The sequence below is a fragment of the Schistocerca americana genome, chromosome 3 (genome assembly GCF_021461395.2).
Source record: "Schistocerca americana isolate TAMUIC-IGC-003095 chromosome 3, iqSchAmer2.1, whole genome shotgun sequence".
In the NCBI taxonomy this organism is placed as follows: domain Eukaryota; kingdom Metazoa; phylum Arthropoda; class Insecta; order Orthoptera; family Acrididae; genus Schistocerca; species Schistocerca americana.
Genome location: NC_060121.1, coordinates 631,561,811 through 631,585,337, shown reverse-complemented (window position 1 = coordinate 631,585,337; position 23,527 = coordinate 631,561,811). Strand labels below are relative to the sequence as shown.

General features: G+C 42.1%; 1 protein-coding gene across 3 annotated transcripts in view; it reads left to right on the top strand.

Annotated features, from left to right (window-relative positions):
- LOC124605164 (WAS/WASL-interacting protein family member 2-like) overlaps positions 1–23,527 on the top strand; it is an 84,717-nt gene that overhangs the window by 34,121 nt on the left and 27,069 nt on the right. For all 3 annotated transcript variants that reach the window (XM_047136651.1, XM_047136649.1, XM_047136650.1), the window contains exons 4-5: positions 14,037–14,101; positions 15,892–15,990. In XM_047136651.1, the coding sequence (XP_046992607.1) occupies positions 14,037–14,101; positions 15,892–15,990 (164 nt within the window). The remainder of the gene's footprint in view (positions 1–14,036; positions 14,102–15,891; positions 15,991–23,527) is intronic.

The window sequence follows — 23,527 nt, the reverse complement described above, 5'->3', positions numbered from 1 at the left end:
CGCTTGGGTCACACACAGCTACTTCCTGCACCGTGATGACCTTCCTCAGTGTCGGTGCAGCGCCCAGCTGACAGTGACCCATATTTTGATGGGCTGTCCTTTGGCTGCTCTGCGATGGACTCTTCAGTTACTGGGATCGTTGCCATTAATTTTAGCTGACAACGCCTCATCGGCTAATTTAGCTTTACGTTTTGTACGTGGCAGTGGGTTTTGTCATTGTATATAAGGTTTCGCATATGTCCTTTGTCCCTTTGTGTTCTCCACTCTAATGCTTTTAGGGGTGGATGTTTTAATGAGTCGCAGAGTGGCTGGCTTTTCCTTTTTTTCTCTCTTGGTTGGCCAGCCACGGTCATCTGCTCTCTTGTTTTTAACCCTTGTACCTTTTTCTTGCTTTTCTCTGCGGTTATTTTTCCTGTTTTGTCCATTGTAGTGTTGGTTGTCCTGTTTTTCTTCTAGTTCTCTCTTTCTCCTGTTATTGTGCTGTACGTCTCCTGTCTTTTCTTCTTTCCCTTGTGTAATTATTTTACCGGGAGCAACCATAGACCTCGCAGTTTGGTCCCTTCCCTCCCCCCCCCCCCCTCCCCCCCCACACCCCCACCCCTCCCTCACCCACCCTCTTTTAAACCAACCACACTGTTTTGAAGATTGTAAGTGCTCCGGTTCCTATTGATTCATTAGGAAGGTATCACAGGGTTCTCAGAAGTTGTGTAAATTGAAACCCTTAAGACTTTGGACCTTTCCCATACATTTTGGAACCATTTAAAATGCTTGAAAAACGAGTCTCTTACTCATCTTTCAAAACGAAAATTATGTTAAATAAGGTTAGGTTTTTATTTTCATGAGCCTGTTACGTGATAATGTGGTAATAAAACAGGTTTTGTGTATGGCAAAAATTTCAGTTGTTTATAAAACCTGTTCAACCTAAAGGTGGAAGCTCTCCTTTTCAGGGAATGTAGAACTGTATGGTACTACTCAACAGAAAAAAAAATCAAAATTTTATGGATTGGCATTTTTGGAAAAAAAAAATTTTCTACAAATTATGAAAACTGTTCAGAACTCTGTATAGAGTCAAAATGGAGGGTTTCTTTGTAATCATAAGGCAATTATCTTACAAATAAAAAAAATCTAGAACTGTGCCAGAGATACAGCACTTTATAATTTTGGAGAAAACAAAAAAATACGTGTTCCTTACTTAGTCCTTTATTTTAACATATGCTGAATTTGATAACATCCGAGACTACGAAGGTAAGAGTTTTTCCTAGCCTGCCTGAATTAATGTCTATGCCGTGTGCTGCAAATTGCATAACATTGTTTATATGTGTGATAGGTTCTTCAGGCATATTAATTTTTCTAGAGACATCATTTTGCTCCTTTTCTTCTACTTAATTTCATCCTGATCATCTGAAGTAAAAGTGGAGTGAGTTGGCAAACTCATTACTTCAGATGTAGTCAGTCATCTGCACTACATGAAATGTTTTTCATTTGAATTAATTCAGCAGATGCTGCTGCATTTTCTTGAGCTTCAATGACCGAAAAAGTGTCTTGTTCTTGACCTACAAACACCACTTTTTTTGCTGCACTTGGCAACAGTTTCGGGCTTTATTTCCCTTACTGCTAGTCAATCCAGTTTACTGCATCCAGGACAGAAACAGACTGCGTAAGAGCAAATGCACTTTCGGCTTCTTCAACACTAAGAATAAGAGACTATGCCTATAACAGAACTGAAATGTGTAAATAAACACCTAGTCCATGGGTTTGTGAGGTTGGTTGAACTTGGTGGGAACCAAGCCAGTGACACATTTGATAACTTCTATTGGTAGGTTGCAGTGTCTAGGTAAAGATCTTCATAGTGTACTTTTTTAATTGTGGCAGTGAAAGAGCCCGATCATTCTTCCATAAGACCGCTGACCATCCATGGCCTTTTATTGCTTCATCGTGTGACTGCTAGCTTACTGGCATGTATGTTTTCGAAACAATGTGATTTTGTCACCTTTCCAATCACCAATGGCTTTTCCATTTCACCTAATGTGTTTCCACACATTAGTACAGTGAGCATTTCTTTGGGCATATTTCTGCCTGTGTATTTTTCACTTGGAATTGCGAGAGATTTTGAAGGCAGTGCGTGATGAAACAGTCCCATTTCATCAGCATTGAGCATGTCTTTCGGGTCATAATTTGCAGTTATGTTGTACAGTATTGTCTTCCATTATGTTGCTACACTTCCTTGTACATCTTTAGCATCCTCACATATTTCATTCCACACGATGTTGTGCCTAGCTCTGAAACTGTCCAGCCATCCTGTGGGTGCCTTAAGCTCTATTTTCAAGCTCTTCAAGGACTTCCAGAGCCTTAATCTGCGACATGGGTCCAGATGAAGGCAAGTTTGTTGCCTACGCACTTACAAAACCGTTCCCAAACTATCTCGGTAATTTCTTCCTTTCCCATCTTGTTTAAGTTTATTTTCATTTGACCATTCCCTTTCACCCATTCATTCCATCTCTTATCCACGTTTCTTAAGGTATCATAACTTGTGTGTTACCACAGTTGAAATGCATCATTGCTTCACGCGTAGAGAGTTTCTCTTTCACTTGCCTTGTGATTACCGTAATCTTTTCAGTAAGTGTTACTGACATACACTTTTTGTTTGACATCATGTTATCACTTAAAGTGCTACGAGCTGACTGAAATTGGCAGCAAGTAATACAGGTAGTGCATTTCTTTGGAATGCTTGACCTTGCTGAGTAAAACCATTGTTTAATGGAGCAATCCCCATCTCTTTCACTGCACAGATTGCACCATCGTGGTCATAGGGGCACAGTAATGTTCCAGTGTGCACCCATCTGTGTCATTATTATGAGAATCTAGAAACACTGACAAACAGAGCACTTGCCAACCATTTTCTTTGATGTACCGACACTGTGTGTAACATGTCTGTTGTTGCACAGAGTGGCGTGGTTTGATGTCCACACCCTCAGCACCGCGCTGTGCCCAATCTCTTTTCTTAGTTTTGCACCACGTAACGGCATTGACCCTACGACTTATCTTAGAAGGAAGATTAAGGAAAGGCAAACCTACATTTCTAGCATTTGTAGACTTAGAGAAAGCTTTTGTCAATGTTGACTGGAATACTCTCTTTCAAATTCTAAAGATGGCAGGGGTAAAATACAGGGAGCGAAAGGCTATTTACAATTTGTACAGAAACCAGATGGCAGTTATAAGAGTCGAGGGGCATGAAAGGGAAGCAGTGGTTGGGAAGGGAGTGAGACAGGGTTGTAGCCTCTCCCCGATGTTATTCAATCTGTATATTGAGCAAGCAGTAAAGGAAACAAAAGAAAAATTCGGAGTAGGTTTTAAAATCCAGGGAGAAGAAATAAAAACTTTGAGGTTCGCCGATGACATTGTAATTCTGTCAGAGACAGCAAAGGACTTGGAAGAGCAGTTGAACGGACTGGACAGTGTCTTGAAAGGAGGATATAAGATCAACATCAACAAAAGCAAAACGAGGATAATGGAATGTAGTCGAATTAAGTCGGGTGGTGCTGAGGGAATTAGATTAGGAAATGAGACACTTAAAGCAGTAAAGGAGTTTTGCTATTTGGGGAGCAAAATAACTGATGATGGTCAAAGTAGAGAGGATATAAAATGTAGACTGGCAATGGCAAGGAAAGCGTTTCTGAAGAAGAGAAATTTGTTAACATCGAGTATAGATTTAAATGTCAGGAAGTCGTTTCTGAAAGTATTTGTATGGAGTGTAGCCATGTATGTAAGTAAAACATGGACAATAAATAGTTTGGACAAGAAGAGAATAGAAGCTTTTGAAATGTGGTGTTACAGAAGAATGTTGAAGATTAGGTGGATAGATCACGTAACTAATGAGGAGGTATTGAATAGGATTGGGGAGAAGAGAAGTTTGTGGCACAACTTGACTAGAAGAAGGGATCGGTTGGTAGGACATGTCCTGAGGCATCAAGGGATCACAAATTTAGCATTGGAGGGCAGTGTGGAGGGTAAAAATCGTAGAGGGAGACCAAGAGATGAATACACTAAGCAGATTCAGAAGGATGTAGGTTGCAGTAGGTACTGGGAGATGAAGGAGCTTGCACAGGATAGATTAGCATGGAGAGCTGCATCAAACCAGTCTCAGGACTGAAGGCCACGACAACAACAACAACAACAACAACGGCATTGTCTAGTCTGTACAGTTTTTGAGTTAAAAATGGGTTCCTTGTAGAGTCGTGAATAACTAATGTATACTGTAATACAGTGCTACTTTATAAGCTCTTTTTCACATTATACAATGAATTACTAATTAAGACTTAAAACTTACATTCTGTTTACATGTGTATAAAAAAAAAAATTACCATATAAAAGTGTATTGAATGTGTTGGGACTGAAACACTTGTACAGTTTGAGCAGATTTCCGAATTATACACATTCTGCTTTGATCAAGGTTTACTTTATATTGTTTCAGTTTTGTTTTTGTTTGGTATTTATGGTTTGTTTCTATTAATGAATTCTTCTGTTACCGCTTCATAGAAAAGTTCCATACTTATGACTGGAAATACAGCTGAAATTTACGGGAATAGACTGCTGCTCACCAGATAGGAGACGAGTGACAGACAGGCATGTTTAAGAGAAGGCTGCTGGATATTGTGAGGCTACAGGAACACACACACACACACACACACACACACACACACACACACACACACACACACACACACAAGTATTCACAGATGCACAACTCACCCACACATAGCCACAGTCATCTTTGAACACTGAGGCTCAACTGCAGTGATCAGTATATCAACTGGGACAGACAGTGGAGCTACAAAAGACAAAAGAAGGTTTGCGGGGAGGGGGGGGGGGGGGTAGGAGCCATGGGTAGCTCTGGGTAGGGGATTGGGGGAGGGGGGGGGGGGAGATTCTGTAGTTTGGCCTGTGTGTGTGTGTGTGTGTGTGTGTGTGTGTGTGTGTGTGTGTGTGTGTGTGTGTGTCGTGCGTGCGTGCGTGCGCGCGCGCCAGGACTTGGCAGGGAAAATTGGAGGGCTGCAAGGTTCAGCATCCGGAGGCTGTGCCAGGGGATAGAGGAGAGAAGTAGTGAAAGGGAAATGGCTATGTAGATACTCTTGTATGATAGATGATTTGTGCAGGGAAGGGGATAGAGGCATATGAAGGACAAGCAAAGATTGAGGCTAGATGGGTTACAGGAACTAAGGATATGTTGCAGGGTAAGTTTCCAGGTGCATATTTCAGAAAAAGCTGGTGTTGATGGGAAGAATCCAGATGGAAAACTGTGTTACACAGGTTGCTCCCTGGCTGGATGGCCAGGTGTCTCCTTGCCACAGTTGGCAATGGCCATTAATATGAGCAGACAGATTGTTGGTGGTCATGCCCATGTAAATTGCTGTGCTGTAGTTGCATCTAAGGCAGCCATGCCGTTGATGGGGTACGAAATATTGTAACAGACCTTTAGTAGACAGTAGTGAGATATTGTCTTCCATCTCAGTCTTTCAGATTTACATGAGCTGTGGGAAAAGGGATTGGGAGCAGGGGAGGAATATGTACACACACTGATATTGTATGGGTTGTATGAGTAGTGGGATATCACTGGGGGGGGGGGGGGGGAGAGATGGGGAGGATAGTGCTGAACATATTTCCCATTTTAGGGTACAGCGAGAGGTCATAGAAACTCTGGTGGAGAATGCAGTTCAGCCTTGTATGATACTGGCTCATGATGGGGGCAGTCCTTTGTGGTCAGTCAGTGGGTAGGTGGGGAATGGTAGATGACTGGGAACACAAAGCACAGAAGATTTGTTTGTGGACAAGATGTGGGGGTGGGGATCTGTCACTGAAGGCCTCAGAGAGATCTGCAGCATACTTAGAGGGGGGTGATCTTCGTTGCAGACGCAATGGCCATGGGTAACAAGGCAGTATGGTATGGACTTCACAGTATGTAGTCAATGGTAGCTGTGGAAGTATAAATATTATTGGTAGCTGGTAGCTCTGATGTGGTCAAAGGTGCTGGTCCAGACAGCTGTGAATTGGAGGTTGATGTCAAGAAAGGTGGCATGGTAGGCTAAGGAGGACCAGGTGAAGTGAATGGGGTAAAAGACATTGAGTTTCTAGAGGATTGTGGACAGGATAAGGTTTCTAGCAGAAGTAATAGTGGGTGAGAATGTCATTGGTCATGCTGACCAGTAAGGAGGTTGTAAGTTTGAAGTCATTTGGGCACTGAGAGAAGTAGTGTATAGTGGTGGCAAGGCCATGTACATTGGAGATTTTGATATAAAGGAATGTGGCATCAACAATGACAGGCGGTGTGTCTGGTGGTAAAGGAAGATAAAGGAAGGGTACTTTCTGGAAGAGTCAGACAACATACACCTCACATAGTGACCACAATGAGAAAATTCAAGAAACTGGAGCTAATATAGAGGCTTACCAATAATCGTTCATGAATGGAACAGGAAAGGGGGATCAGTTAGTGGTACAGAAGTGCTTTCCATAACATGCCATCAGGTGGCTTGCAGAGTATTGATGTAAAAGTAGATAACTGTAATTAGGGAGAGCTGCTAGAGGAAGTGGTTACTGTCTTTTATATAGGAAGGTAACAGGCTGAAATTGTTGGCCCACAAGGCAAACACCTTTCTGTGTGGTCACAGTGCTGGGCCTTGTAGGTGGATGAGATGCTCTCATCTTGTCTCCTGCAACTTGTCTCACTAGCCGCAAAGGAACGCCCCTCTTTCTATTCAGTACCGCCAAGAACTGAAGCAACTGAATCACAGTTTCCTCCATGGTTTTGACAACTCTCACCTTATTCTGAAATGAGAAATAACATCCTTACTATTCTCCCCACCCCTCACAAAGTGGTATTCTGCCACCCACACAACCCCTGCGGGTCCAGGGATTAGAATAGGCCCGAGGTATTCCTGCCTTTCGTAAGAGGTGACTAAAAGGAGTCTCACGCATTTCAGCCTTTATGTGATGGTCCCCTGTGGGTTATGACCTCAATTTTTCAAAATACTCCCAAAGAGCAAACCAATTGGGGAAGAGCGCTTTACATGGTGCATTATGTCCATTGCTCCTTGAGATCTTTAGCCCACTTGTCATCGCACTGCAGTCCAGCTCATTCTCCATCTCTTGGGCAAGGACACCTTCCTGGGTGCGTTTTCCACCATGCACTATGCAGTGTCACTTTTTGCAGTGAAGATGACCATAGACTTCTTGCACCTCATATCCAGCACAGTAGCCAGTCCATTGTGGTGTGCGGCCGCCATGTACCCTGTTGGTTGTAGCCGCCTGACAACACAGGGATATATCTGGTGATGCCTGCGCTGTTAACTCCCAGTGTATGCGAAGGAGTAGATGCCCGCCACCCTGGGGCATCGGGACTCCCAGCAATGGGCATCCTGCCAGGTGGCCTTTCCTGCAGCTGGATGACGCCCTTGGGGAGGGCCCCTGGTTGGAGTGGGTGGCATCAGGGCAGATTACGTGCGATACAGTGTACCATATTATCACTTGCTGGTGATCAAACACCATCAGTCTCTAAGCGTTCAAAGTCTCAGTACAATGCTAGGAAGTATGATCCTAAAACGTTCTCCTCTCTGGCCACACCATGGGAGGAACGCCAGGCTAAGGATGGCAGCGAACCTTATTCACCCTGGTACCTCGTATGTACGAGAACTGATGGGGACTCCTTTGTTTTGATGAAGACACAGTGTTTTGTAAAGCATTTCGAGGACAAGTTTGGTGAGGTGGAGGGCTTTTCCAAAACGCGATCTGTGTCAGTCTTGATAAAAACAATATCCTCTGCCCAGTCATGGACATTACTCGCTAACAAGTTGGGAGATGTTTCTGTTACCATCACGCCACATAAGAGCTTAAATATGGTCCAGGGTATTACCTTCCACAGGTATCTTCTTTTGCAGTCTGATGACGATCTGCGCACCAGTTTAGAGCGGCAAAGTGTTCATTTTGGGCAGCAACTCCATCAGAGTCCGAGGCATATTCAGGTTGCCACCGGTGCCTTCATCTTGGCCTTCGAGGGTGACACCTTACCTGAAAAGGTCAAGGTGATAGTCTACCACTGTGATGTCAAGCCATATATCCCTCCCCCGATGTGGTGTTTTAAGTGCTGGAAGTTTGGCTATATGTCTTCCTGCTGTACTTCCAGCAGCTCATCCCAATAATCCATATGCCAGAGGAAAATCGTGGAATGTAAGACCCTGCACCAACTGACCTACACTGTGGCTCAGAGAAAATATGAGCGCCTACATCCTGCGGCTATGACCACCTCATATGCCGCTGCTATGAGAACAGTTGTAGCCCCATCAGTTCCGCGAATTCCAGTCGGCTCTCAGATCCAGAAGGCTTCACCTGCCCCCTTGACGGTGGGGAGCGCTTCCCCCGCTGTTGCTCCTGCACCACTTACATCGGGAGCACTGCCCCCCCACCCCCCACCCCCCAAACATCGGGTAAATCAGTCCACACTTCTCAGCTGGAGAAGTGCAAGTCTTCTTTGGCTGCTGTCGCCAGGAAGGGGTCCCTTGGGTCACTCTTTTCCCAGGTTTCTGATAATGGGAAAGATGACACCTGCCAGTGGCTAAAGTGCCCAAAAGCAGCTGGTCGCAGGGCTTCACGGTCCTCCTCGGTCCCAGAGACTGAATCAGTGAAGCCCTCCCAGCGAGAAAAGCCCAAAAAGAAGACCCCCTAAGACCAAGGAAATTGCGGTGGCACCCACACCACTGCTACCTACAAACTCTGTGTCTGGGGATAAGGTGGAGATTCAGAGTCCGCTGAGGATCTAGGTCTCTCCGGACCCTCAGACACAATGGATATTGACTGCTCAGGCAATATGTTGGTGGCAGCGGGTGACCCTGAGGTGTAAACTGCCTCATTGAATGTTTCATGCCTTCCAGTCTCACTATGATATCCTCCAGTGGAATTGCGGCAGTTTTTTCCACCATCTGGCTGAGCTATGGCAACTGTTAAGCTATACACCTGCTTTCTGCATTGCCCTCCAGGAAAACTGCCTGGTTGCTGGCGATGTGGACTCCTGCCTTCCGCAGTTATAACGGATATTACAGGAACTGTAGTGACTATAATCTGGTGTCAGGTGGAGTTTGCATTGATGTCCTAAACTTAGTCTGTAGTGAAACTGTGCCTCTTCAAACCCCTCTTGAAGCTGTGGCTATCAGAATAAGGATGACACAGGAAATAACTGTCTGCAACGTATATCTTCCTCCAGATGGTACAGTACCCCTGAATGTATTAGCTGCATTGATTGATTAGATACCTAAACCTTTCCTACTTCTGGGAGATTTTAATGCCCAAAACCCCATATGGGGTGGCACCGTGCTTACTGGTCGACAGAGAGATGTCAAAACTTTACTGTCTCAGTTCGACCTATGCCTCTTAAGCACTGGGGCCACCACACATTTCAGTGTGGCTCGTGGTAGTTAGTCGGCCATTGATTTATCCATTTACAGCCCAGGACTTCTCCCATCTATCCACTGGAGAGCACATGACGACTTGTGTGGTAGTGACCATTTCCCCACCTTCCTTTCACTGCCCCTGCATCAGGCCCATGGATGCCTGTCCAGATGGGCTTTAAACGAGGGAGACTGAGAAACTTTCACCTCTGCAGTCACCATTGACTCTCCCCCACATGGTAACATCAATGTGATGCTTGAGCAGCTTACTACAACAATCGTTAACTGCGGCAGAAAAAATGAACCTCACTCTTTAGGGTCCCCTGACAAAAGGTGGTTTCTCGGTGGTCACCAGAAGTCGCTGAGGCAATTACAGAACGTCGGCGAGCTCTACAGCAGCATAAGTGGCACCCTGCCCTGGAGCACCTCACAGCCTTTAAACGGCTCCCTGCCTGCATTTGCCAGCTTATCAAAAGACGGAAGCAGGAGTGTTGGAGAGATACGTCTCAACCATTGGGTGCCATACGTCACCTTCCCATGACTGGACACAGATCAGACGCCTTTTTGGGTACCAGACCCCAACAGGTGTCCCTGGCATTAACATACATAGCGTGTTATCTACCGATGCAAACGCGATTGCCGAGCGCTTTGCTAAACACTATGCTCGAGCCCCTGCATCGAAGAACTACCCCCCAGCCCTTCGCACCCGCAGACGGCAGATGGAAAGGCAAGTCCTCTCATTCACTACACGCCACAGTGAACCCTATAACGCCCCATTTACTAAGTGGGAGCTCCTCAGTACCCTTGCACATTGCCCCGACACAGCTCCTGGGCCAGATCGGATCCACAGTCACATGATTAAACATCTCTTGTCTGACTGCAAGCGACATCTCCTCATCATCTTCAACTGGATCTGGCGCAATGGCGTCTTTCCATCGCAATGGCGGGAGAGCAACATCATTCCAGTGCTCAAACCTGGTAAAAAAACCCTTGATGTGGATAGATATCGGCCCATCAGCCTTACCAACGTACTTTGTAAGCTGCTGGATCGTATGGTGTGTCAAGGGTTGGGTTGGGTCCTGGAGTCACATGGCCTACTGGCTCCATGTCAGGGCGGCATCCGCCAGGGTCGCTCTACCACTGATAATATTGTGTCCCTCAAGTCAGCCATCTGAACAGCCTTTTCCAGATGCCAAGACCTGGTTGCCGTTGTTTTTGATGTACGAAAGTGTATGACACCACCTGGCGATGACATATCCTTGCCACGTTATACGAGTGGAGTCTCAGAGGCCTGTACCCGATTTTTATTAAAAATTTCCTGTCACTTTGTACTTTTTGTGTCCATGTTGGTGCCTCCTGTAGTTCCCCCCATATCCCAGAGAATAGTGTCCTACAGAGCTTCGTATTGAGTGTATCTCTGTTTTTAGTAGCCATTAATGGTCTAGCAGCAGCTGTAGGGCCGTCCGTCTCACCTTCTCTGTATGCAGACGAATTCTGCATTTCGTACTGCTCCACCAGTAATGGTGTTGCTGAGCAGCGCATACAGGGAGCCATCTACAAGGCGCAGTCATGGGCTCTAGCCCACGGTTTCCAGTTTTTGGCCGCAAAGTCGTATGTTATGCACTTTTGTTGCCATTGTACCATTCATCCGGAACCAGAACTTTACCTTAATGATGATGCAATCACCAAAGTGGAGACATATAGATTCTTAGGACTGGTTTTTGACGCCCAATTGTCTTGGCTTCCCCACCTCCGTCAGCTTAAGCAGAAGTGCTAGCAGCACCTCAATGCCCTCCATTGCCTCATCAGCACCAACAGGGGTGCAAATTCCTCTACACTGCTGCAGCTCTACAGAGCCATTGTTCAATCCCGCCTTGACTATGGGAATCTGGTTTATGGTTCAACGGCGCCCTCAGCGTTGCGTTTATTCGACCCAGTGCACCACTGTTGCGTTCGCCTAGCGACAGGAGCTTTTAGGATGAGTCCAGTGACCAGCGTCCTGGTGGAGGCCGGAGTCCCTCCTTTGCAGGTTAGGTGTGCGTAGTTGCTCTCTAGTTACGTTGCACACGTTAGTAGTTCCCCTGCACATCCGAATCACCGTCTCCCTTTCCCACCCACTGCGGTTCATCTCCCTCATCAGCGGCCCAGGTCAGGGCTTCCAATTGCAGTTCGTGTCCGATCCCTTCTCTACGAACTGGTGTCCTTGCCTTTACCATTCATGAACACCTCCATGGTGTACACCTAGGCCACGGCATCGTCTGAACCCTTCACGTGGCCCTAAGGACTCAGTTAATGCTGCGACTCTCTGCTGTCACTTCCTCTCGATTCTCGACATGTACTGGGCCATTAAGTGGTTTACACCGAAGGCTGATGGTCACATTTTCTTTTCCTATGCTCATGGAGGACATATAGAACAGCACTCCTTGTCAGATGGCTGCAGTGTCTTCACTGCAGAACTGTGGCCATATCTTGTGCTCTTGAGCACATCCGCTCATGTCCAGGCGAGTCATTTCTCCAGTGTACTGACTCCTTGAGCAGCCTACAAGCTATCAACCAGTGCTACCCTCATCATCCTTTGGTAGCGACCATCCAGAAGTCCATCTATGCCCTGGAATGGTCCAGTCATTCAGTGGTGTTTGTGTGGACCCCAGGTCACTTCGGAATCCCAGGTGATGAACTTGCTGACAGGCTGGCCAAACAAGCTACATGGAAACTGCTTGTGGAGATCGGCATCTCTGGAACTGACCTGCGTTCAGTATCACACTGCATAGCGGCTTTGGGAGACAGAATGGATAACCTCAGTATGCACAACACGCTGCTTGCCATTAAGGAAACAACGAATGTGTGGAAGACCTCCATGCGTGCCTCTCGCAGGGCTCTGTGGTTTTCTGTCGGCTCCACATTGCCCATATGTGGTTGACGCATGGTTACCTCCTTCCTCACAAGGACCCACCTCAGTGTCGCTGTGGCTCGCGAATGACGGTTGTCCGTCTCTTGCTGGACTGCCCACTTTTAGCTGCTCTGTGGCAGACTTTTAACTTTCCCACCACCCTACCTTTGGTGTTGTGCGACAATGCCTCAACAACGACTTAAAGTTTTACATTTTATTCGTGAGGGTGAGTTTTATCATTTGCTCTAAGTTTTAGCATATGTCCTTTGTCCCTGTGTGTCCTGCACCCTAGTGTTTTCAGAGTGGAGGTTTTAATGTGTTGCAGAGAGGCCGGCTTTTCCTTTTTATCCTCATGGTCAGCCAGCCATGGTAACCTGCTTTCTTGTTTTAACCCCTTGTACCTGTTTCTTGCGTCTTTGTGGTTTTCATGCCCTCTTTTGTCCATTTAAGTGTCTGTTGCCCTTCAGTTGTTGTTGTGGTTTTTCCTTTAATTCTGTTTTGTGTTGTAAGTCTCATTGTATTATTCTCAGCCTTGTGGCATTGTTTCCTTTGGAACAAGGGACCGATGACCTCGTAGTTTGGTCTCTTCCCCCCCCTCCTTTTTAAACCAACCAGCCAACCAACCACCCACACAACCTATGCAATATTTATGCCTGTCCCTGTTTCACCCCTGTTCCATACTCCTTTCCTGAGGGCTCAGATCCATGTAAAAGACAGATACGGGACATATTTCATATATCTACCCACTACCACCTACTGCAGTCCTCTCACAATATTTCGTACCCATCAAAGGCAGGATCTTCAGTAAAGGCAATCATATGATGTGTCAACTTAGCTGCAAGCATTGTTCAGCATTCTATGTGGGCTTAACCACTAACAAGCTGTCTGTCCACGTGAATGGCCCTAACTGTGGCTTAGAGACAGCTGGACCACTCAATTTTGAGCATGCTGTGAAACACATGGAACAACTGCTTCGCACCCTGTGCCATCTGGATTCTTCCCACCAACACTAGCTTTTTTGATATGTGCAATTGGAAACTTTTAGTGCAACAGAACCTTCGTTCCTTCATTCGTGCAACCTCCCTTGTCTCAGCCTTTACTAGTCCCTGTCCTTCATCTGCCTCTGTCCACTTCCCTGCTCTTACTCTGGCCCCACACGTCTTCTATTCCCCCAGTGAACCTGCATAGCCCTTTATCTTTCCCTGCTTGTCTCCTCTCGTTCCCCCCCTCCCTCCCCTCCCCCAACACCACCCCTTTCCAGTACATCCTCCCAATGCTGCATCTAAAGGCCCACCAACCTATCCATACCACATCCCTTCAGGCTTCCACAGACAACACAACAGCATCTTCCCTCACACCTACTCTTGTATCCCTCCCCCTCCCCAGCCCATGCTTCTTTGTATCCCCATCACCCAACCCAGCAGAGATCAGTGAATATTAACACACATTGCTTGCATTGGAGATATTTGTGTGGTAAATCAACAAATTATTTAGCAGTTGAGAATAATCTTTGGCTATTTAGGAGAGCTGCCAAACTGAACTTGTTTGTTTAAAGTCAGTTGTTAACAAAGTGACATATGGTTACTGATCTCAAGGGCTTTACCCATTGTTTCCTAAGACCAAGATATAAGATCTAAAGAAGTAAACATTTTGTATGTGTGTTAAATGTCTGGCTTTGTATTTACAATTTGATTTGCAGAATTGTGTTGTTCTAGGAGACACAGGCAGTGCATTACAAAACATGACTCAGTCAAGACATTCTCCACCTGCCAGCAATGCTGTAAGTACTCCACACATTTTTTTCTAGGTTCTAGGATAGTGTTTTTTAGAGGTACTGCATTAGGCATTATGTAGATACCATAGACAGTGAAAGCTTTCCTACTGGTACTTTAGATCATGTTTTGTAGCCATCACTATAACATGTGTATTTCAATTATTGTTTTTACATCAGAGCAGTTAATGATTTCACTTTGTACCTCTGCAACATGCAAAGTCTATTTATAGTGTTTGTACTTCACATACATTTTAATCAGTGCCGTATGCAAGTTTTGTTATATGTCTTTTCATATTACAATTTCTCTGCATTGCCGCTCCCATTTAGCATTAGATCATTTCAGTCAGATATGTAACCATCCAGGCTGCTCTGACACCTCCTCCTTCATTTTTGTCTACCCTTATCCTCAAGACAGGTGAGTTTGTTTCATTCTGGGGCAGAGTGACCTCCCCATCCTTTTTAACCTTCCCCGACCTATCCTCTCTCCTCCCCGACATTGGAAGCAAAGTTCTGAAAGTAGGTTGTGTTTGTCTTTTACATTTACATATGTGTGTTGACAGTACTACACATTTCACCCTGTAAAGGAAAATACTGGCAGCAATTCCATCCCACAACTTATTAGTAAACTAGAATATCAGACAGACAGTCATAAACCTTAGAGTGCTGAGTCCTGAGCTTCTGTTCCATTACAGTCTTAACAACAAATAACAAATGCAGACGTAACAAATGTTACCAACAAAAAGTATATCATACTAAAATGGAACCTAAATGGGTTCAGAGCAATGCGGAGTAGTTGAAGCTGGTAGGGCAAGTTAGGTCATTGCACAAGTAAGGTCAATGCAGCATGATTGATTTCTTGTAGTGTCCGTCTTCATTTATAATTACCTTCATGTTAACAAAAGGTTAAAATCATACCATTTCTTTCTTTTTCTCTGAGCAGCCCATGGTCTGTTCTTTTGGCAAAATTTTAATGTTTATATACTCTCAAACAACTACCGTCTATACTGTGAGACATCATGCCTTATCCATTAATATTAAAACAAAACATTTGACAATTATTAGTACGTCTTCACGTGAAACTGCTTTCTGGTCATACCTCTTACTATGCATATGTTAGTCAAGTGAGCAGTTGCATTGTTTATTATTGTGCTGATTTTCCTTCTTCAAATTGACTGTATGATGACTCCAATTTAGCTTTTACTACATGATACAAAAATTTTAAAACTACTTATTAATCTTGGTGCTTAGTAAATGAATTGGTATTTGATGTTTATGGCTTATAAGTTGTTTGGAGGACACAACTAGTTAAATATAAGACTGCATTTACATGTCCAGTAGTAGTATTCCTCACCAGTGAATGTTGGAGCATTTTATCATAGCAACAGACAATTTCCAATTTGACAGGAAAATGTCTTTCTTAAATCAAAGTTAAATTAGATTCAGTTCAGGGATCTGGCTGACCATCACACTGACAAAGTAGTGCATGTCTTTTTCTCTATAGATATACAAACAAATTCCACAGGCAAATGCCTTTGTCATGACTACCTTGATCAACATTATTAGATGAAGGCTTACGCGGAAGAAGTCATTGGTTCTAATGAGTTTTTTTTTCTGTACTGTGTTGTAATAATAAACATTTGTAAAGGAAAAAGACGCTAATACAATGAGACTTTTCTCTCAATAAGTTTCCGCCCTAGTATGACAAAATTTTTGGTGTGTGTGGGGGAGGGGGGGGGGGGGGGCAGGGAAGACAGTAATAACTGGTTTTGTTTAATTTTTTATTCTTTTATTTTCAGAGACAGGATTCCGACAGGCGTCCATATCCTTATGACATTAAAAACAGGGGTCCACCGCCACAACCTCCACCTCCATCTCAGAAGCCATCAATGCCAACAGTAAGAAAATTTATCATATGGAAAATAATATGCAATAAAATTGACAGTTTTATGTGCAGACTGTTTTGTCAATTTTCGTATGCCATTACTTTGTAAACATTTCATAATTATGAAGTTGGAGAGGCTATAAGTGGAGTTTTTAGTACAGTAGTGGTGGTTAGCTTTGCATGGCAGAGAAAGGGCACTGATTAAGGATGTTAAATGCAAGGAGAGAGCTGCCGCATGACAACTAACATAACAAAAGATAGAGCACCTTATTTTTGTATTGGCTTTTTTTTCCCTCTCACCATCCTTATTTGTGTAATTCTGGTCGCATCATACTGGTCAATTTCTGTGTTGTCATAGGTCGTGTAAAAACCTTTAAACATTTTGGTTTGTAGCATGAGGGGGTACTAGAGAACTTAAATCCCAACAGAAGATTTTTTTGAGATACGTTACTTCGTATATACAGAGACAAAACATAATTTGGTTAAGTTTTTGTACAGGTCCATTTGTGAATTAACTCTTGTTTTCCAGCATAAAAGTATTATTGATACATGAAAGTGAATATGACATACATCATCACTTCATTGTGCTATGTCTGTTGACACCTTCATAATCGTTTCATTTTTATTATTTTTGTACTGTGTTTATAGAACTCATACTATTACGATAATTGTTGTTATGTGAATAAAGAGCTAACTTTTTAGTGGACTAACTAGTTCATGCTGTGGACTTCACTACACATATCTTCAACACTTTGCTGATTATTCACATGCAAGCAAAAGTTTTATGTTTAAATTGGTGTTGTTTATTGTTAACTTTCATTGTAATGTGCAGCTTATGTTCATATGTGAGTATTTTCTTTCTTTGAGTTAGTGATAATTTTGTGAGTGCAAAATATTAAAATTTTCATGTAACTGAAATAAAATTGTTATATGTTATAAGTGCAAAAATGTAAATTTTGGCTTTTGTCATTCATGTCAGACAGTTCATTTCATAAACTGTTCAAAAAGTTTTGCACATCTCATGATGCACATAGTTTGCAATTTTTTTAGACTAGAAACCTCTTTTAATCACAGGAAATTGAGTTCAGGCACCTGCTTAGAAATTGTCAGTACAGTTAAGTAGATATAATGTGTCTATAATAGAAAACATGACACTGCTAATTAAGTACACTGTTCAGTCGCCATGTCTCGAAGGGTTATTTCAAGCCTAGACTGCACACACACATTAGTTGTGGAAGTTGCTTGCCAGATTGGCAGACGCCACCGTGATGTCATCCATCCATCCACTACCGAAGACACGAAACATTGGAGACTTTCCTCATAATGTGACCCACAGTCAACGATACCAACTAATCACTGTAACCTGCAAATTATGGATCATAAGAACACCAAATAGGATCCACAGAACAGTGTACTGCCTTTTTTATGGCAATTTGGGCAAACCTATCCCAACTGTAGTATGCGAAGGAGATAGTGAAGGCAAAACCTGAAATGGAAGTCAGATTGATGATGTCAGGTTCTTTCCACTGGCAAATGCAGGATTTGTGTGTCATCAGATGATCGCTGGAGAAGAAAGTGGAGGTGACTTGATAAAAATGCGTATCTGAAGCATACAGCGTCATTGGTTCAGCAATGACTTGGGTCAGTCATGTTTCATACTGTTATCATTTACGGCTTTCTGATGCCTCTCATCGACATCTAAGTTAATTTAAGGACCGTACAATTTGGGGATAGAATCTTCCAAATTAATGAGTAGCCCTACAGTCAGCATTCCATTGGCAAGGTATCGTTTTCAACACAATAATGTATGTGCATTCTGTACCTGTCTTATGAACATTTTCCTCTGGAGGCAAGATTCACATGAGTGGAATGGCCTATGGTAACTGTTGACATGAACCCTACTGAGCATTTTATAAAAGATGTTAAAAAGTTTGCGTGAAAGCTGCTAATTATTTAATGTTGCCTGGCGTATTTATTGTGACACACAGTGTAATCCAATGAGAACATTCTCCCTTGTGTATAAAATAACATTGCCGCATGGATCACACCAAGCTGGATAATGAAGGTGGCTTGTGAAAAAAGACAAAGCCTGAAACTAGGTAAAGCCAAAACAAGTCACCCAACATTATACAATTAGCAGTGTTAGTGTAAACTTTTAAAAATGTCTTTTCTTCAATATTTGAGAGCTGCAAGATGTGACATACTGAAAACATTTATACCAATGGAGCATGTTTTTGATAAAGGAAAAATTGAAGAGTACCATCACAGGGATCATCCTCACACACATGGTTGATTTTAGGAAGGCCGCCTAATGAATGGAACATGCTGGAGCAATGACGTATTGTGAAAAGTGTGTACACTGCATTCTAATGAGATCCAAGCATGGGGTGAGCAACATGGTATTGAATGCTACCCAGCAGATGATTTTGATTTCACTGATACGCACATTCAGATATAACCCACTGGAATGTTTTATCAGGGCTTTAGCCTCCATTTAAGATTATTTTATATAATTCTGAAGAATTAAACAGATTGCTTAACAGCACATTGATTAACTTAAGAACGTTTTTGAATGTATGTTCCATTAGGTAATCAGAACTCTTGAATGGCTAAGATTCAGTTCTATGAATTTTTTCAACACTCAGCTTGTGCATATGACAGAAATCTGCTGTGACAAGCATTTCTGTTACGTGGGACATCACTCTGATGTGAAAAAGTGATTCATCATTATATATCTTTCTTCTGAAATTCCATTACAGAGAAGTCTATCAAGGTATTCCAGAAAGATTGCATTATTAGCTTCTGAAAATGTAGGTTTCTTCTCCAGAAGAAAGAGGAATTCATTGGGAGAGGTTGAAAAGGGGAGATGGGGCGCTCGGACCCCAAATTAATAGAGCCCCACCCGTTTGGTGGAATGCTGGGACTTAATGACAGCCAGGTCTGTCATTCCTATAACATGGCTTTTATAATTCTAAATCGTTAACAAGCACAGGAAGGATATTCAGAACCACAGCAAGCATAGCCCCATCATACAATTTTCAGAATGTAATAAAATACTCCAAGAAAAGAATATCACCAAATTATAGTCTGCAAATAATATCTATTAAAAAAACAACATACAGTGGAACATTGATTATCCAAACATCATTCAACCGAACGACCACGTAACTGAAATGTTACTAAGCTGTACTTGTAACCATTTTATCTCTGTTACAATCATTTTGACATTTTAATTATGTCGGAGACAGCAAAGGACTTGGAAGAGCAGTTGAACAGAATGGACAGTGTCTTGAAAGTAGGGTATAAGACGAACATCAACAAAAGCAAAATGAGGATAATGGAATGTAGTCAAATTAAGTCCGGTGATGGTGAGGGAATTAGATTAGGCAATGAGACACTTAAAGTAGTAAAGGAGTTTTGCTATTTGGGGAGCAAAATAACTGATGATGGTTGAAGTAGAGAGGATATAAGATGTAGACTGGTAATGGCAAGGAAAGTGTTTCTGAAGAAGAGAAATTTGTTAACATTGAGTATAGATATAAGTGTCAGAAAGTCATTTCTGAAAGTATTTGTATGAAGTGTAGCCATGTATGGAAGTGAAACATGGATGATAAATAGTTTGGACAAGAAGGGAATAGAAGCTTTTGAAATGTGGTGCTACAGAAGAATGCTGAAGATTAGATGGGTAGATCACATAACTAATGAGGAGGTATTGAATAGAGTTGGGGAGAAGAGGAGTTTGTGGCACAACTTGACTAGAAGAAGGGATCGGTTGGTAGGAAATGTTCTGAGGCATCAAGGGACCACCAATTTAGTATTGGAGGGCAGTGTGGAGGGTAAAAATCATAGAGGGAGACCAAGAAATGAATACACTAAGCAGATTCAGAATGATGTAGGCTGCAGTAGGTACTGGGAGATGAAGAAGCTTGCACAGGATAGAGTAGCATGGAGAGCTGCATCTAACCAGTCTCAGGACTGAAGACCACAACAACAACAACAACAACAACAACATACAATCATTTGTCTCAACTTTGCCATGTAAAGTAAACTTGCGATATAAAATGCCTGAAGGTAAACATGTTGTCCTTTCTATGAAAGAGAAATATAAGATTAGTAAACGATTAGAGGAATGTAAATCTGCAAGCAATTTATCTAATACGTTCAAGGTTGGTAAGTCAACAATTACGGATATAAAAATCAGAAGATGAGCATCACAAACTAAGCTTGATTCTACTGATGGGTTAACAAGTCACAAAACTAAGAAGTGCTCCATGAAAACAGATGGGCAATTTCCTCTCAAATCATACAGGTCAAATGTTCTTAAGTTTGCTGAAAAAATATATGTCAAAGTTCCGCATGATACCTTTCCAAAACTACAATATTATTTTTCTTACGATTTGTTAAAATGCTACAGACCTATCTAAATGAGAGTATTTGTGAAAATGACGTAACGAAAGGGAAAATTGAAAAATTATAACAAAGAAACCAAAAACCATAGAGATCTGAATTTCTTTTCAATAATTACTTTGTTCCCAATACCGTGAGACATGATTAAAACACACACACTATGAAAATTAGCAACTTTTTGTGATTTTCAAAATTATGTTTTGAAAATATGAATAGTGACAGTATGTGAACTGTCTTGAGAAATGATAAAGTGGAAGGACTGCTAATTTTCAGCTATGAAATTAATGCATTAAATTCTTAAACTGTCAAAATATTTGTACAAAAAGATGACAGAATCTGAAACTTTTTGGTTATTTAGAAATTATTTTCTTCAAAACCCCTATCCTAAATGTTCTAAAAAATTTCATGATAAGTCAGTTGGTCATTGTACTTAGGGAATGTATAATCAGAGTGGGCAACACTTGTCTGTATAAAATGTGAGAAGTTTTTTGGGTAGACCTAGCTGTACTCTCGAGGTAGAAAAAAAAAACATTGACACTTAAATATTTAAATTTATTGCTGATTACATTGAGTAAAAGTCTTGCAAAACTGATATTTCTGAATCAAAGTAATTACTTTTTTTCTTTTATATGATATTATTCACAAATTATTATTGTCTTCTGTCACGATTTTATTTCTTCATGACAATCCATGAACTAAGATTGCCTATAATGTAACAGTCGACATTACACTGTTGAAAAGAGTTCATTTGTTGCTTTCATGTGCTTCTCATTGAACTTCTATATGAACTTAATTTGCACACGGACAAGGACGATCCAACATGAGCAGTACTTGGGAGATGGGAATTGCACACTGTTCTTTTGATGATAGCATTATCAGGGCCATGAGGCATCATAAAGGAGAAAGTTATATCTTGCAACTCACGAGAGATACTTATTATCTGTCCCACCCACCACTGATTGTCAAACACACAAGAAATGAAGTGATTCACTACAAAGTCTTCTAATATATACTGTGGACCCTGCAATTCACAAACAGTAACAGGCTGCATTTTGTCAAGAACCATTCTTGCAATGTATGTGCCACTCTGGGATGCAACCCAGTAGTAGTGACTTGATTGAATTCTTACTAATGGCTTCATAGTAGACCACTATTCTCTCAGTTTTAAATGGAATTCCTTTAATGTACTTTCATTTAGAATTAAGAGTTTCATGTTTGGTACTCATATTGATATTATCTGTACAAATTCAGTAGCATCTCTTATAGCATCAACAGTTTCATGCTGGAGATAAAATCTTGTTGTTGCAAGATGTTTACAGAGATCTCCTACCCCAACACATGCACTTTTTCCATGATCTGTTGCTGAAAATATCAATTTTTGTCTTAATTCCTGTACTACATTGTTGACCAAGCTCATAAAGCTGAAAGCAGTTTTTAAAATGAGATATTGCACCATCAGTCACATACACATGTTCAGGAAATGCTTGGCCTCTAGATGCTATGTCATCACTTGCCATGCTGACAGCATAGCATGCATGTGTGCACTGTCATGAATGAGATCATCACTGACAATAGCGAAACAGTGTGATGTTCCAAGGAAGTGAGCAATACATGTGAATATTGTGATGTGTGCCAGTGATGACTTTGAATTTCCTTCTGCAAAGCAACAAACCAGTACTCAGCAAAGTTGCAATGAAGAACTGATGTGTCAGTATTCCTGGATATGGTTAATTTTACTTCTGCTATGGCCTGTCTTTGAATCTTCTGGATATGATGGTGAGCTGTTCCTTTCATGACCCAATGCCTAACCTCTGTAACAAACTTCCCTGACTCACTGTCTTCTTCACCAGCTCTCTCCCTCCCACAGTGCATTGGTTGTGTCATTGTCAGTATCCTGAAGGTGTAATGCTTAACAGTCATCACTTCAGCTCCACGGCATTTTGCACACTCCTGCAACCTACATTTATCTTGTGATTCTTGCCATATACACAAAAGCATCAGGTTTGTCTCTGTGTACTTCTTCCTGTGGCACTGCTTATGGCGAAACTGTTTTCAAATTAGTGAAGTAAATACATGTGCATACTTCCTTCACTGGCTGGCATTTTACCCAATTTGGGATGTAATGAGTAGAATTTTGTGAGATCAGTTTTTAAACTTTGGTTCTCCTTTTTCATTAGGAGATACGCTTCTCCATTTTCTCAAACAGAGATAACATCATCCTGGTTAGGACTTTGCTTCTGCAATCTTTGACATCACTTAGGTAGTATTCCAGAGTAACAGTAAGCGTATCATCTTGCAACAGATGCTCGCAGTAAGAATCTGGGCAAGCCCAAATACATTTCTGATTCTTTATTTTATGAGCCTTTGAAATTGAATAATGTGAAGAAGTGGGTGTGTATTTCTATATCTGCTGCTTAAGAGTAGCCAACTGGTATCAGTATCAGTAATTGTACCTTCTCAGTATAGGTGGCTGCTGAGATGGCAGTATTTAGGTTTTGAAACCACACATCACATTTCATGCACATATCAGTATCTTCAGGTGCTGTACCAAGTGCATCTACATTATACGCTTCACAAAGTTTCTAAGATTTCACTTGTGTAAAACTTGTTTCAATTTCTTCCACTTTTCTTTTTACATGCTGTTTTCTTGTTGTGCTTCTTACTTTTCCTGGGCGTTTAAGGGGGGATATAGTAGGGGCTACAGCAGAAATGCCAACATTCAATGCATCAACAACTTCACACTCAGGAATATAAACATCTGCACTGTTTTCTTCAGTTTCACATTTGGGTGATGGTAGTCGTTCAGGTGGGTTGTCACTAAATTTGTTCTTGTAGTGAGTGTAGAAATTCCTGCACAATGTATGTGATGCTAATACCACTACTTAAGGACCAAGATGTTTCTACAATACCACTGACAGGTTTCCAACAACTGTGAAGTGTTTTTCACTTTTCTTAATCGCCACCTTCTTGTGTCTTTTTTCATAGTCCACACACATCACTCTTTCACTACTGTATTTCCTCACTGACATTGTATATAGCAAAAAGTTCAAAACAAACACGAAATTCAGTGCAGAATGGTTTATGTGCAAGTTCTCACTCGTTTGTTATAAACAGAAGAGTGCTGGAAACAGTATTGCCAACAT